The sequence below is a fragment of the Choloepus didactylus genome, chromosome 18, assembly GCF_015220235.1.
Source record: "Choloepus didactylus isolate mChoDid1 chromosome 18, mChoDid1.pri, whole genome shotgun sequence".
Lineage (NCBI taxonomy): Eukaryota > Metazoa > Chordata > Mammalia > Pilosa > Megalonychidae > Choloepus > Choloepus didactylus.
The window spans coordinates 52,061,641-52,078,399 of NC_051324.1; the positions used below are offsets into that span (position 1 = coordinate 52,061,641).

The window sequence follows — 16,759 nt, forward strand, 5'->3', positions numbered from 1 at the left end:
TTTTGTTTTTAATGCCTCACTTTAAATGCCAGTGAACAGCTTTAAATGAGATGTTGTCAAGACCTCAGCACTAGTGTAATTCCTGTAAAGTGGTGTCCATTTTGACACAGGGAATGAGGTTTAGCACTGGTAGCACACCTTTAAGAGGTGAGAATGAGCTCATTGGAATGTATTTTTCAGTGTGCCCTCACCAGTATAAAAAACATGGCCTTTCTCTAGCAAACCATTTGCAGGAGCTGCTTTAAGCAAAATATTTTTTTTGAAGCTAACTGATATTTTAAAATGCCTTCCACCTGGCTTCTCTGTTCTGGGTGGGATAGAGAAAATACAGTAATTATTGCCCGTATTTAGCACAACGCAGATTACTCCTCTGTTTGGAGAGTTAATTATTACTCTGAGAGTCTGAGAATTCATTTTCAGCTGGAGCCCTCTGCAGAACCTGCTTTACTCTGGGGTTACGGTGTTTCTCCCACCCCCTGGTAGCTTTATTCAGTTGGGAAGTGGTGGTTGCACAGAGAAGAAAGTCAGCCTGCCCACAAAAAAAAAAGAACAAACCACATCGTTTGCAAGGGCTAAAGACAAAACCCTCAATTCCTGGGTTCTAGTTTGAAATGATAGTCGTAGGTCAAATTCCATCAGAGCTGCTCTGTGAGGGTGACTTTTCCCTGACAGTCCATCTGCTCAGGAGTAAGTCACCTCCTTATATTGGTCTTACAGTATGGAGAAGAATGTGATATTTTGGAAGTTGTTGCAGTTTTCTGTACTTACCCTTTTCCTTATTATTTTTTTTTTTTATATAGCTCCATATACCATCATTACTTTCCCTTTCCTATTTGCTGTGATGTTTGGAGACTTTGGCCATGGCATTTTGATGACTCTTTTTGCTGTGTGGATGGTGCTAAGGGAGAGCCGGATCCTCTCCCAGAAGAATGAGAATGAGGTGATGTTTATATTACAGCTGCATTGGACTGAAACTTTGTAATTGCTTAAGCATTCATTGTGAAAATTACCATCTGAAAGTTTTTTTATCCATGAATTTATCAGAAGGGAATAGAGAAGTTATGTTCATTTTTAACACTAAAGAGGCCATGTGCTATGTAAATAAATTTCTTGTTAGCATTATATTTTGTCTTTATTTCAAGTTCTCTGACCCAGGATGGGTAAAGTGGTACGAGAGGAAAGGGCTAGTATATTCTAAACAGCATTGTCAAAACATGTGCTGCTGTGAGTACACCCTTATTGACTTCTTTCTTCATTCTCAGATGTTTAGCACTGTGTTCAGTGGTCGATACATTATTCTGTTGATGGGTGTGTTCTCCATCTACACTGGCCTCATCTACAATGACTGCTTTTCCAAGTCTCTTAATATCTTCGGGTCATCCTGGAGTGTCCGGCCAATGTTCACTTTATATAATTGGACGTAAGTTGCAGAAGAAGCTTAAAGTCAAAGCTTATTCCTTTCATGATGAGCTATGATTTTCAAGGCAAGTGATAAACCAACACTTCTTTAGGAAGTGGTTGACAGTGTCTGTTTCAGGAGAATACAGAGTCTCTTTTTTATGCTCTAACCTGTGAAATGCTTTGTGACTTGATTGGCAGTGTTAAAGAATTGAGACTATGAATTAGGCATATTGATTCTTTTTGTAAATTTAAAACAGATTCCCAGAATTCCCTATTTGATTATGTATATGTAATTAATTTTACTTTTTGTTATCTCTGATTCCCTGTCATTCTCATTCTCAGCTGCTAGTCCCTCCTCTTACATTGAAGAGACAAAATAGCTGTTTGGGCAAAAAGATAACTATAGTATTTTCTTTGGGGGTCAGTTTCTGGACCCCATTAATTTCTCTCTCCATCAAAATTAAATGACTTAAATGTTCTTAGGAAATATACATGGAAGTGTTAACTGTTCAAGGAGCGTGATATGTACAACCTATTCTCAAATGTTTAGGGAAGAGAGAGAGAGGGAAGGAGGAAGAGAGAGGGAAGGAGGGCAGCTGGGCAAATGTTGCAAAACGTTAAAAAAGTAAGTGGCTCTGGGTATCTGGGTGGGGGTAATGTTGAAGTTCTCTGTATGGAGTTGGTATTATTTTTACAACTGTCCTGTAAGTTTGAAATTATTTCAAAATAAAAATTAAAATAATAAATAAATAAATGTGACTTTTCTAACATCATAGGGAGGAGACTCTTCGGGGGAACCCTGTTCTCCAGCTGAACCCAGCTATCCCTGGAGTTTTTGGTGGGCCATACCCTTTTGGCATTGATCCGGTAAGTGTACTTCTTCCCTGTATGTCTAGCCCCAAATTTATTAACTGTAATCCTGAAGCAAGAGAATTAAAGTAAAGATTCATAGTTATTTGGTTTCAGCTGACATATTTTTGGGAGACCTTGGCGTATCTGTCCAGAGCACATCAAAGCCATAAGAAACCCAAGTGTCCTGGGGAGCCAAATATTTTTTCCTGCACTGCATATTTCTGAGGTGGCTACTAATATTGTTAGGTGAGGAGAAATGTGTGCAAAAGCATAGAGATGGAATGTCAAAGTCAATTATTTTAATTATTATAGTAGCTAATGTTTCTTAAATGCTTACTATGTGCCATGCATTGTGCTGGGCCTCTGGCATATCTGCTTAATCTTCAAACAGTTGTATCCAGATAGAATTAGATAAAGAAACTGAGGCTTGGAGAGGTTTAATAACATTTCACATACTCATTTAATAAATGCTCATTAAATCCCTCTTGTCTGCAAAGTTAATGCCTGCTGAGGGAAATACATAATTTCAAAATATAACTCCTGCCCTCAAGGAGCTTGGAGTCTAGTAACAATAATACCTTACCTCATGTCGTGTTCTATACTTCGAGTTTTTTCACAGGCCTCTCACTTGATGCTTACAGGGTAGGTGTTAAGTTTGAAGTGCCTATGGGACACCCAGGTATAAATGTCCTTTGAGCAGTTGGAGTTGCAGAATTGAATTTCAGGCAAAGCTGGAGCTAGAGAGAGAACTAGTCACAAATTGTCAGGTTAGCAGGCACCAAGGATGAACTCTTCATGAAAAGGTCGATGTGAACAAAAAGATGCTGGGTTAGATGGTAAAGGATCTGGCTTATCAGGCTACAGAGTTTGCACTTTATCCTAAAGATGACAGTGGGGCTTCAAGGGAAGTTTTGGCACAGAGAAATAACTGAATCAGAGTCACAGTTTAGGAAGATTAATCTAGTGGCCAAGTGGAAGAAGAAAGAACTATTAGAAAAATACCACAGACATCCAGGCCTTAGGTGACAAGAGCTTGAGGCAATTACGATTTAAAAATTGACGAACAAATAGAGTGGTACATGGAAAAAACGTACCTATTGCAAACTAAGTACTATAATTAACAGTCATATCTTAATATTTCTTTCATCAGCAGTAACAAATGTACCACACCAATGCTAGAGATCAATGATAGGAGGGGATGAGGGGTATGGGATGTTTTGGGTTTTCTCTCTTTTTTTTTTTTTCCTTAGAGTAATGAATGTTCTAAAATTGATTGTGGTGATGAGCATACAACTATATGATGTTACTGTGAGCCATTGATTGTATACTTTGGATGGATTGTATGGTGTGTGAATATATCTCAATAAAATTGCATTAAAGAAGAAAAAGAAAATAGATGAACAATCCATCCAGAGTATATAATCAGCAAAACAGAGATGGTGGGAAAATCTACAGGATAAACAACCCAATTTTTTCAACAAATATTTTGTAAAGAACAAGAAAAGAGGGCACTGTATCAACAATCACAGCAAGTGCACCTTATCTGGACCGTGATTTTAATAAATAAATTACTATTTAAAATTTGTTTTGGAAATAATCAGAGAAATTTGAATACTGACTATATATTTTATGGTAGTAAAAAACAATTGTTAATGTGTTTGAGTGTGATAACAGTATTGTGGTTATGTTTTTGAAATGAATCCTTACCTTTTAGAGATCTGTACTTAAATATTTACAAGTAAAATGATACAATACTGGACTTTGCTTCAAAATAATATGGTAATAAATGGGGGTTAATGCTTAAATTGTACAGAATTTCTGTTGGGGTTGTTTGTAAAGTTTTGGTAATGGATGGTGGCGATGGTAGCACAATATTGTGAATGTAATTAACAGCCACTAAATTATATATGTGAATGTGATTAAAAGGGGAAGCTTTAGGTCATATATATGTTACTAGAATAAAAATTAAAAGAAAAACATAGGACTGTACAACACAATGAACCCCATTGTAAATGATGAGCTATAGTTAATAGTACAATTTTTAAAATGTTCTTTCATGAATTATAAAAAATGTCCACACCAATGCAAGGTGTTAATAATAGGGTGGTATATTGGAACTCTCTATTTCGTATATTTTATGCATGATATTTCTGTAAACCTGCAACTTCTCTAACAAAAAAAATTCATAAAAAATAATCTGAATCCCAAAAGGGGGGTGCAAATGAAACAAAATGAAGTTTCACTGTCTGAGAGATTTCAAATGGAATCGAGAGGCCACTCTGGTGGACATTCTTACTCACTATATAGATAACACTTTTTAGGTTTTAACATAGTGAAATAGCTAGAAGTAAATACCTGAAACCATCAAACTGCAACCCAGTAGCCTTGACTCTTGAAGACGATTGTATAACAATGTAGCTTATAAGGGGTGATAGTGTGATTGTGAAAACCTTGTGGCTCACAGTCCCTTTATCCAGTGTATGGATGGATGAGTAGGAAACTGGGGACAAAAACTAAATGAAAAATAGGGTGGGATGGGGGGTTAATTTGGATGTTCTTTTTTACTTTTATATATGATGGTACTATGAACAGTTGATTGTACACCATGGATGATTGTAAGGTATGTGAATATATCTCAATAAAACTGAATTTAATTAAAAAAAATCTGAATTGAAAGTAAAAACATTGTGTTTTGGGGTTTATAACACGTGTACAAGTGGAGGAGGAAAATAAAAGTATATTGTTTTAAAGTTCTTAAAAATAATAGAGTGAGATGGAGAGGAGCTAAGATGGTGGCATAGAGAGGAGTTGATGCTTGTTAGTCCCCCTGGAACAACTAACAAACAACAGGAACAACTAGTAAATAACCTGGAATAACTGCGGGGAGACAAACATGACTGTCCACTCATCATACACCAACCTGAATTGAGAAGAATGCCCGAGATCGCAGCATAAAATCTGTAAGTAAAGACTGCGGACCCGTGCCGAGAGACCCTCCCTCACGGAAGCCTGAACTGCAAAGCCTCACTGTAATAGAAAGCAGCACTCTCTGAACAAGTGAATGTACCTCAGCCCAGCTCCAACTGGGGTTTTAATGTTAACCACTCAGTACAGACTGTGAATCCCCAAAAACCAGAGGCTTTTGGTGATGACTGACCTTGGAGAGTCAGGGAACGTATGTGTCTCAGGACAGGGAGCCCAAAGGATTGGGTGCTATCTCTGGCTGACGGGTGAATCTGGGGGCTTTCTGTCCCTTTCTCTCTCTCTCAACCTGGGCAGCTCAGTGGAGAAAGCCTCAACCATTTTCGGCTTACAATGCTCAACAGTAGACAAAGCTTCAGCCATTTTAAACTCACAGCACTCTGACCCAGACAAGGGTGGAGACAGCAGAGTCAGAGAAACAAACAATCTATTTATATGCAAATGGCCTCTCTCCAGGGGGCATATCTTCCCAAGAGGAAAAAGGTGGGGCCCAGCTCTACTACCCGCCTTCCATTCAGAACAAGACCCCAGAGCCTGGGGGAATACAACCACTGGCCACACCTCCTTACACCAGCAGCCTGGAGTGACAGGGTGACAGGTGCACCTGCTGGGCAGAAAAGCACAGGGTGTGTCAATCCTCTAAGACCCACCATCAGAGAAACCAGATACTGAATATTTCCTCCTTCTGGGACCTGAACCTGTTCTCATCTGGGAAAACCTGATTGGGATGACCAAGGAGGTCAGATGCCTAGACAACAGAAAACTACAACCTATCCTAAGAAAACGAAGTTATGGCCCAGTCAAAGGAACAAACTTACACTTCAGCTGAGATACAGGAATTTAAACAACTAATGCTAAATCAATTCAAAAAGTTTAGAGAAGATATGGCAAAGAGATAAAGACTATAAAGAAAACACTGGGCATACATAAGGCAGAAATCCAAAGTTTGAAAAACCAACTGGCAGAATCTATGGAAATGAAAGACACAACACAAGAGACCGGAGACACAATGGCAGCCTACAACAGCAGATCTCAAGAGGCAAAAGAAAACACTCAGGAACTGGAGAACAAGGCACCTGAAAGCCTACACACAAAAGAACAGATAGAGAAAAGAATGGAAAAATATGAACAACGTCTCCGGGAACTTAAGGACAAAACGAAATACAAGAATGTACGTATCATTGGTGTCCCAGAAGGAAAAGAGAAGGAAAAAGAGGCAGAAGCAATAATAGAGGAAATAATCAATGAAAATTTCCCATCTCTTATGAAAGACATAAAATTACGGATCCAAGAAGCACAGAATAGATCTGATTAAACCTACACCAAGACACTTAATAATCAGATTATCAAAGTCAAAGACAAAGAGAGAATCCTGAAAGCAGCAAGAGAAAAGCGATCCATCACATACAAAGGAAGCTTAATATGACTATGTGCAGATTTCTCAGCAGAAACCATGGAGGCAAGAAGGAAGTGGTGTGATATAAGATACTGAAAGAGAAAAACTGCCAACCAAGAATCCTATATCTGGCAAAACTGTCCTTCAAATATGAGGGAGAGTTCAAAATATTCTTTGACAAACAGACAATGAGACAGTTTGTGAACAAGATGCCTGCCCCACAGGAAACACTAAAGGGAGCACTACAGACCGATAGGAAAAGACAGGAGTGAGAGGTTTGGAACACAATTTTGGGTGATGGTAGCACAGCAATGTAAGTACACTGAACAAAGATAACTATGAATATGGTTGAAAGAGGAAGGTTAGGAGCATGTGGGACACCAGAGGAAAAGAGGAAAGATAAAGACTGTTACTGTATAACTCAGTGAAACCTAGAGTGTTCAATAATTGTGATAAAATATACAAATACATTTTTTCATGAGGGAGAACAAACAAAAATAGTTATTGCAAGGTGTTAAAAATAGAGACGTATTGGGGGGAAAATACAATCAACATAAACTAGAGACTATAATTAACAGAATCATTGTATTAAACTTCCTTTAATGTAACAAAGGCAATATACATACCAAGATAAATGCAGATAAGAGGGGGGTATAGGGAAGGGTTGTGAGACTCTTGGCATGGTGGTGTTGTCTGACTATCCTACTTTGATCTAAGGTTATCTTTCCTTTTGCTGCTTCCTAGCTGTCATGTTTTTTTTCTTCTTCTTCTTCTTTCTTTTCTTTTGCCTCTCTGCCTTCTTTGACTCTTCCTCCTGCTTTGTGAAAGAAATGTAGATGTCCTTATATAGATAGTGATGAGGGTGGTGAACACATAAATATGTGACTATACAGGGAACCATTGATTGTTAACTTAGGATGGAAAGTATGTTGTTTGAGCAAAACCATCTTAAAAAAAAAAAAATGGGTTGATGATGAAACCTTGAGGGCAATATACTGAGTGAAATAAGCCAGACACATAAGGACAAATATTGCAGCGTCTCACTGATAGGAACTAATTATAATATATAAACTCATAGACATGAAATATAAGATACCAAGATACAGAACGAGGCTAAAGAATGGGGAGTGGTAGCTTAGTATGAGCAGAATGTTCAACTAGATGAACTGAAATGTTTGGAAATGAACAGAGGTGACAGTAGCATGTTGTGAGAATAACTAACAGTGCAGAATGATGCATGAATGTGGTAGAAAGGGGAAGCTCAGAGTCATGTATATCACCAGAAGGAAAGTTGGAAGTTAAAAGATGGGAATGTATAACAGTAAACCTTGTGGTAGGCAATGTCTGAGATTAACTATACAAATATTAGAAATCTCTTTCATGAACCAGAACAAATGTATGACACTACAACTAGAAGTTAATAATAGAGGGGCTGTTCTAGTTTTTCTAATGCTGCAGAATGGAAAACACCAGAGATGAATTGGCTTTTATAAAAAGGGGGGTTATTTGGCTACACAGTTACAGTTTTAAGGCCACAAAGTGTCCAAGGTAACACATCAGTAATCGGGTACCTTCACTGGAGAATGATCAATGGCGTCCGGAAAACCTCTGTTAGCTGGGAAGGTACGTGGCTGGCGTCTGCTCCAAAGTTCTACTTTCAAAATGACTTTCTCCCAGGACGTTTCTCTCTAGCAAGCTTGCTCCTCTTCAAAACATCACTCACAGCTGCACTGAGTTTCCTCTCCTTGAGCCAGCTCATTTATATGGCTCCACTGATCAAGGCCCACCCTGAATGGGTGGGGCCGTGCCTCCACGGAAATATCCCATCAGTTATGTCCACAGTTGGGTGGGGCGCATCTCCATGCAAACAACCTAATCCAAACATTCCAACTTAATCCCCACTATGATGTCTGCCCCACAAGATTGCATCAAAGAATATGGCTTTTTCTGGGGGACATAATACATTCAAACCAGCACATTCCACCCCCTGGACCCCAGAAAAACATATTCTTTCCAAATACAAAATACATTCATCCCACAATACCACAGAAACTTAAATCATTTCAGTAACAATAGTTAAATACAAGATCCCATCAAAATCAAATATAGGCGTGGTCAGTCCTGAGGCATACTTTTCCTTTAGCTTTGGATCTGTGGACTTAGAACAAGTTATATGCTTCCAATATACAAAGGAGGGACATTCATAGGATAAACATTCCCATTGCCATAAGGAGATAGAGTAAGGAAAACAGGGTTAACAGGACCAAAACAGTTCCTAAAACCCGCAGGACAAACTCCATTAGATTTCAAAGTCTGAGAGTCATTTACAGAACAACGTTGCATCCTTGGGGCTTGAAAGAGCGGGAGTCTAACCCTTCCTAAGGGCCTTTGTGGCAGCCCTTTCCTCTCCAAACATTTGGGTGAGTGCTCCAACATATCCACACATTGGGGAGACCACCTTCTCGGCCCCACCCTCCTCAAACATCGGGGCAGCTCCCGGATTCCCTTCCATCTCTGGGGCACATGCTCAACCCCTTCAGAACAGTGGGGTGGCAGCCAGGCTCTCCCCAATTCCCTGGGAATGTGCTCCACCCTCTTTGGGGCTTGGGGTGGCAAGACATTTCTTGAGCATCGAGGCCGAAGGCCCACCCTCGACCTCCAGGGCAAACTCACCCTTTCCATGCATGTGGGCCACTCCGCTCTCCCAGCCCAAGACCTCTTGACTCCAGACCTCAACCTCCATGGCTCTGTCTTTGAAGAAATTTTTCCTTCAGTTTGTTTCTTGTCTGTCTTCTCCAGTCCAGACTGGCAATGGCTCTGTCTGTAAAGATCTCGCAAAAATTCTGTTGGCTTCGCATGAAGCATGCAGGGGTCAAAGCCATCAGACAATAGGACTTTCCACATATCCTTTCTGGATAATTCCATCTCCAATCTTGGCTTGTACTGAAATGGCAGCTGGGTTCCATGTTTGGTTACATCCTCACATTGGGCTGTAGCTTCTGGGATTCCACCCCCTGGAAGCTCATAATTTTCCAAGCCATCAGCTTCTGGTTTCTTTGAACCCAAGAGTTCAGTTCTAAGTTTATCTCTCTCCGCTCGCATTTTACTATAAGCTGCAAGAAGAAGCCGGGATACATCCTCCACACGTAATCTGGAGATCTCCTCAGCTAAGTATTCCAGGTTGTTGCTTTCAAATTCCTCCTTCCATCTGACACCAGGACTCAATTTTGCCAAATTCTCTGCCACTTTAAAACAAGGATCACCTTTCTTCCAGTTCGCAACAACACATTCATCATTTCTGCTCAAGTCCTCATCAGAAGTATCTTTAGAGTCCATATTTCCATAAACAGTCTCTTTAAAGCAGTTTTGGCCTTTTCTATCAAGCTCCTCACAATTCTTCCAGAATCTTCCCCTTATCCATTTAAAAAGTTGTTCCAACATGTTTGGTATTTGCAGACTCAGCAGCAAAAGCACCCTACTTCTCTGGTACCAAAATCTGTTCCAGTTTGCTAATGCTGCAGAATGCAAAACACCGAAGATGGATTGGCTTTTATAAAAAGGGGGTTTATTTGGCTACACAGTTACAGTCTTAAGGCCATAAAGTGTCCAAGGTAACACATCAGTAATCGGGTACCTTCACTGGAGGATGGCCAATGGCGTCCGGAAAACCTCTGTTAGCTGGGAAGGCACGTGGCTGGCGTCTGCTCCAAAGTTCTAGTTTCAAAATGACTTTCTCCCAGGATGTTTCTCTCTAGCAAGCTTGCTCCTCTTCAAAACATCACTCACAGCTGCACTGAGTTTCCTCTCCTTGAGCCAGCTCATTTATATGGCTCCACTGATCAAGGCCCACCCTGAATGGGTGGGGCCATGCCTCCACGGAAATATCCCATCAGTTATGTCCACAGTTGGGTGGGGCACATCTCCATGCAAACAACCTAATCCAAACGTTCCAACTTAATCCCCACTAATATGTCTGCCCCACAAGATTGCATCAAAGAATATGGCTTTTTCTGGGGGATATAATACATTCAAACCGGCACAGGGGCATATAGGGAAAAAATATATACCTGTTGTAAACTATATACTACAGTTAGTAGTATTTCAACGTTCTTTCATAAACGGTAACAAATGTACTATACCAATACTATGAGTCAACAATGGAGGGGGGTTGGTTAGGGATATGGGAGGATTTGAGTTTCCTTTCCGTTTTTTTATTTTGTTTTGTTTTGTTTTCTTTCTTTATTTCTTTTCTGAAGTAATGAAAATGTTCTAAAAATTGAACAAAAATTAATTGTGGTGATGGATGCACAGCTGTATGATGTTACCAGGGGCAGTTGATTGTACATTTAGGATCTTTGGATAATTGTATGGTATGTGAACAATCACAATAAAAATAATAGTAATACAGTGGTGAAGAGTGGGTAAGGGTATGATGAAACAAGACTGGCCATGAGTTGATAAGTTAATAGTAATTGTTGAATCTGGGTGATGGGTACATGGGTATTCTCTCTCTCTTTAAGTATATGTTTCTTTCTATCTTAAGTATATGTTTGGAATATTCCATAATTAAAAACCACAATCTTTAAAGTAAATGAATAGTAATTTTCCATGTCAGACCTCTTTGTAACACCTTTTTGATTTCTTGTGTTGTGACAGATTTGGAACATAGCTACCAATAAATTGACCTTCCTCAACTCCTTTAAGATGAAGATGTCTGTTATCCTTGGTATTATCCATATGATGTTTGGAGTCACTCTTAGTCTTTTCAACCATGTGTGAGTTGCTCTGTTTCTGTCATAAGAATGCAGATAATTTAGATAATGCTTTTGCCTAAAGAAATCATAACAACTTTGAGGAGGGATGAATAACTCAGAACCTAATTCTACATTGTAGAAGTACTTTTATAAAAATTGTTTTTTCTTAAGTGAGGCTTAATAGTAGTCCCTTAAGAGTTTACAACTGCAGCAAAGATCTTTGAAAGTAACCTGAGCAATTTTCATCAAAATGAGTGGGTTAATTTTCTTCCTTGACACTTAACTTATGTAAAATTGTGAACTGTGATCTAGAATGCACTCAATTTTCCAGTCTCCTCCTTGAGAACAGTCGGGGTGTTCCAGGAGCTGTTCAAGGTCCAAAAGTTTAGATGTGATAGTTAATCCTGTTGCCTCCAGTGTGTCTGGCTACTGCTTCTTAAAGTGATATTCAAGACAGGATTGGGGGATCATAAGGGAAAAAAATCTAGACAGTACTCCATGTGGTGTAGGGGTGGCCCTGTGTCTGCTCATCATTAACATTTTTTTTCTCTTTCCCTTTTCAGCTATTTCAGGAAGCCCCTGAATATCTACTTTGGATTTATTCCTGAAATAATCTTCATGACCTCTTTGTTTGGCTACTTGGTTATTCTCATTTTTTACAAGTGGACAGCCTATAATGCTGAGACATCTGAGAAGGCACCGAGCCTTCTGATTCATTTCATAAACATGTTCCTCTTTTCCTATTCAGATTCTAGTAATTCAATGCTGTATTCCGGACAGGTGCGTCAAACCAGAGGTGGTATCCTAGGTGCTTACCCCAGATCAGGAAGCCAGATGTTTTTCTGACCCTGAAGAAGCATAGGAAAAAATATTTCCATAGTATTATGTTTTCAGCCTGTGTATCCAAATCCAAATCCAACCTGTCCTCCTTAGCTTGGGAGGGTCCTCTGTAATTTCTGTATGCCAAAAGGGTAGAATTTATAATTCCCATCTTTGGGGACAATTCCTGAACTTTGCCACAACATCTGCTAATTATTTTGAGAAACTGGTTAGTATTATTCATAGAGCATTAAGAAAGTACCTCCTTTGTGGGAGATTTGTGCTGGGGTTGGAAATTGCATATTTAATTAATGAACTTTTATGTGATATATCTTGTCCTTCTTCCCTACTTTCCAGATAGGAATTCAGTGTTTCTTGGTAGTGGTTGCACTACTGTGTGTACCTTGGATGCTGCTGTTTAAGCCACTGGTCCTTCGCCATCAGTATTTGAGGAGGAAGCATTTGGTATGTATATTTCTGTTGCTGAAAGTTGCTAAGATTTTTTTTTTTTTTTTTAAGATAAAGCAATTCCCCATTGGATATAATTAATTGTGCACAAGTCTGTATATACTTGAAATGCATTTGCATCACATAGCCAAGTTTGAGCACAGGCCTGTTGAAGTCAGAGGAACATGTATTTGCTAGTTAGATGTTGAGATTCAGCTTTGAGTAGAGAAAATAAATTACAAGTTTTTACCTTTTCATGGGTATCAAGCCATGCTCAGCAGAATCCAGGCCCAGACCCGTCTAGATACAGCATCAGCCAAAGCCAGGCTGCAAGAGCTTCAGACAGGTAAACCCACTCATGTGGTTTGCTGGGGCAACCACAGGGCTGACACTGAGACATTTTCTTTAAATGAGACCATGATACTTTCACCAACCAAAACATCCGGGGAAGAGGATTTGGTTTAAAAAGCATATTGATTTTTTTTCTTTTTTAAAGCACACATACATGTATTTACTTAATGTAAGTGTGTGCACATTTGTTCTCCTCACACACACAGAGTTAAATTGCCAAATATTCAGTGTTGTGCGTGATTTTTGGCTATCCTGTAATGCTTGCTTATTACACTGCCTGGGAAAATCCACGAGATGTTGTTGCATGACTTCCGTGCATCTGTTAGGTTATTAACTGCTGTTGGAGAGCAGCTGAGTTACGAGACCCTCCTTCTCCTTTTTCCAACCATCTACATCCTCCCATGTACCCTTCATTCATCTCCCCCTTCTCTCCCTTCCTCTTTTGTTTTCTTCTCCCTTCCTCTTCCATTCACTATCAGGAAGGGCAACCTGTGGAGGCCCCAGTCAGCCCAACCCCGAGCCAACAGGGGCTAGAGGCAGCAGCGGCTGCAACAGTGAGTGAAATTAAAACCAACAAACCATCACATTGTTTAAAGAGGTGGCAAACAGTGCAGCAGAATTCTTTTAAACTGTATTGAGAGCATGAAACGTGCCCTTGGGAAGTATGTCCTTGTTACTCATTGAGATGATGACAGAAGAGATTTCCACCCCTTAAGAGTAGATTCTGATATCATCTTTACCATTAGTCTACTAAGTTTCTGTTCAGATACATAAATATAGTCATGTCCATGGAAGCAAAGTGGCTGTTGTACCTTCTCTGAGACTGATTGTCTTAATCCAAGATAGCAGCTCTTGGACTCATCCACTTTCATGTCTGTATTTTGTGACCATTTTGGATGATTTCTCAGCATGGAATGAGAACATCTCTGTGATTATTGAATTGATTTCTCTGCACTCTAAAGTTCTGCTTCAGAGAGATGTTTGAACAACTGGTCCTTTCGAGAAGTGAGGTACCCTCTTTCAGTGGAAGCTTATATCTGTCTACTTTTCTTGTAAGAAACTTGGAAGCCCTCATGTCTTCCGTTGTTCCAGTGAGACCTCCACTCTCCCGTGTGTCTTGTGTGGGCTATATGTACATCTAGTGTAATAGCCAAAACCATCTTCTGTCTTGATCTTTCCCTTTTCCATTCCTATCTCACGATTAAGTAACACCCTGAATCTTAAGCATTTGAATTTTTGTACTTAAAAATTCTCTTAATCAAAATCTTATTCTGTGTTAATATCCATATTAGTGCAAAATAGTCTAGATAATGAATCTGTAAGATTTTCAAATTCTCAGCAGTAGTGATTACTCATAGTTCGGTGTTTTAGCAGTATCATACTCTTTTAAAGAAAATGAAATATTTGGCTGGATAAACATTTCCTTCTATGGTCATTATAAACATAGAAAACTACTTGCAATCGTCCTTGGAGACCTAGTCAAAAAGGGTCTATATTTTGAGTCAGAAGATATTTTAATGTTGCTGCTTAAAATTAATTTCAAGTAGGAACTCTCCTCTTCCCTCATCAAATAAATAGGTACATCCTTAAAGCACGTACTACCCATTTATTGATATTCTTTTCACATATGCTTCTTTCTGCTAGTCTTAGTATGTAAGGTGTGCTTCTGAGAAAACCTTGATCCTTTTAAATCTGGCACCCTCTTCTATAATAATCTCCAAGTTCAAAGTCCTCAGGCTGGAAGGCTGCACATTCACAGAGTCTTCTTAGTGCACTGGTTCTTTAGCCACAAACATCTGTTTCTAGAGAGCAGCGCAGAGGCATCAGGTGATCATTCCACAGCAAGCGTCCTGGATTTTTTACCTTAAGGGCTCAGTATTTGACCACTGATATGCTTTTTTCTGTTTTATGTCATCTTGGTTGTCTGTAAGTTTTGTATCAAAGTGGTTTTTTTGTTTTTCTTTTTTTAATCTGCTGGTTGTGTGTCTCTCATCCCCCTTCCTGTAACTCTCATTTCCAGTGTACTGAAGAGACACTTGTTAGTGTCTGCTGGGAAGGTTTCACCTGTCTGCCCCTTGGTTTATCTGCTGGTTGTGGAAAAATTCAGAAATAGCCTTCTGCTTTAGGAGTTTTGAAGCCTGAAGCATGCCTCCTCTACCCTGTAATCCAACCCAGGGTACACAGTCCTCTGCTGTCACCAGGGCCATTTTGATGCACTTCCAGTCTGCACATTTTGAGGGCTGTTAGGTGTAATATGTGTATGAACTAGAGATACCCCAAGGCTTCCGAGGTTCCCAAATCTGACTGCGCATCAGAATCCCCTGGTGAACTTAAAATTTTTTTTCTTAAGGTATTGAAAAACAAACAGCTAAGTAGAAGAAGCATCAAAAATGGCCCCTAATTCCATGGCCTGGACAATCCCTTACTAACATTGAAAAATAAAATTGAAGTCACAGATGTAGTTGGTGAGAGAATGCGAATAGTACTAACTGAAAAGTAAAAGCTTCACTGTCCTACCACAGTTGTTCTCCTCAAGAATATTAACAGTTTTTGGGGTTTTTGCTTCCAGAATTTTTTCTGCACATAATAGCATATATCTGTCTATCTGTCTGTCATACATTGATATATATATGTATGTGTACACACACACACACACACACACACACACACACACACATATATATAAAACACATTAGGAATTGTGCCTTTGATTTATTATTTTTTTAAAATTTAGTACATTTTGGAGATTGTTTCATACTAATACATGTAAAGCTACCGTGTTCTTTTTTATGGCTACCTAGTATTCCATATAACATTTTGTTGGATATACCTAATTTACATAATCACTATCTTGTTGATGGATGTGTTAATTTTCCCAATTCTTTGCTATTACAAACAGAAATGCAGAGCACATCCTTGTCTGTGTATCTTGATAAAGTTTTGCAAGCATAGATGTTCCTAGCACTGAGATTGCTGAATCAAAGGGTGCATGAGTTTTATATTTTGAGAGACCCTTCACAATGATTATACAATTTATACTTGGGAAAATCTTTTTAAATACAAATTTCTTGGTCCCCACACCAGACCTACTAAATTTACAGTTTCTGAGGGTGGTATTTGAGAATCTCTATATAAAATTCAGCTTTCAAGGTGATTCTGATGCAACTGGTTCTATGACCAGCATTTAAGAACCACTGCTGGAAGAAGAGGGAGAATTTGCCCAAACCAGTTCTGAGCTTGGTCAGTAAGCTATGGTAAAAGGTGCACACCCAAAGGTGAAGCAGAGAATAGGGTCTGAGGGAAGTTGAACAAACCTGCTTGCATGCTATTTGTACTGCCACAAGGAAGATGGCTTTGCAGGAGAGCAGTGCTTGAACTCTTGCCTCATTTGGCTCCCTGGACAGGAACCATTTGAAGTGGTTCTTAGGGCTCTTTCTTAAGCACCTTTCACTCTGTGGCAGATTGGCTCTAATAAAAACTTTTACCTCAATAAAACTTGAACTTTTCCAAATCAAGTTGATTTTGAAATTCTACTTATGGAAACCCTGCTGAAAACTGCACTTGTATAGTGAGAAGGAACAAACGTCCAGTACAGGGTCTGCCCATATGCCTATAAAAGAATTGTTTTAACATTCCAGAATCCTCCATTAAGGAAAGAACTCACTCTCTCTCTCTCTCTTTCTCTTTCTCTCTCTCTCTCTCTCTCTCTCTCTCTCTCTCTCTCTCTCTCTCTGTATTTCTCTAGCCACAAGCTAAT

The 16,759-nt window shown here is 39.3% G+C and overlaps 1 protein-coding gene across 6 annotated transcripts in view; it reads left to right on the top strand.

Moving 5' to 3' along the window:
* The window catches only part of ATP6V0A1 (ATPase H+ transporting V0 subunit a1), an 81,728-nt gene that overhangs the window by 50,602 nt on the left and 14,367 nt on the right, over positions 1 to 16,759 (top strand). For all 6 annotated transcript variants that reach the window (XM_037808191.1, XM_037808189.1, XM_037808192.1 and 3 more), the window contains 6 exons: positions 801 to 940; positions 1,263 to 1,420; positions 2,178 to 2,268; positions 11,288 to 11,406; positions 11,949 to 12,165; positions 12,562 to 12,669. In XM_037808191.1, coding sequence (XP_037664119.1) covers positions 801 to 940; positions 1,263 to 1,420; positions 2,178 to 2,268; positions 11,288 to 11,406; positions 11,949 to 12,165; positions 12,562 to 12,669 — 833 coding nt within the window. The remainder of the gene's footprint in view (positions 1 to 800; positions 941 to 1,262; positions 1,421 to 2,177; positions 2,269 to 11,287; positions 11,407 to 11,948; positions 12,166 to 12,561; positions 12,670 to 16,759) is intronic.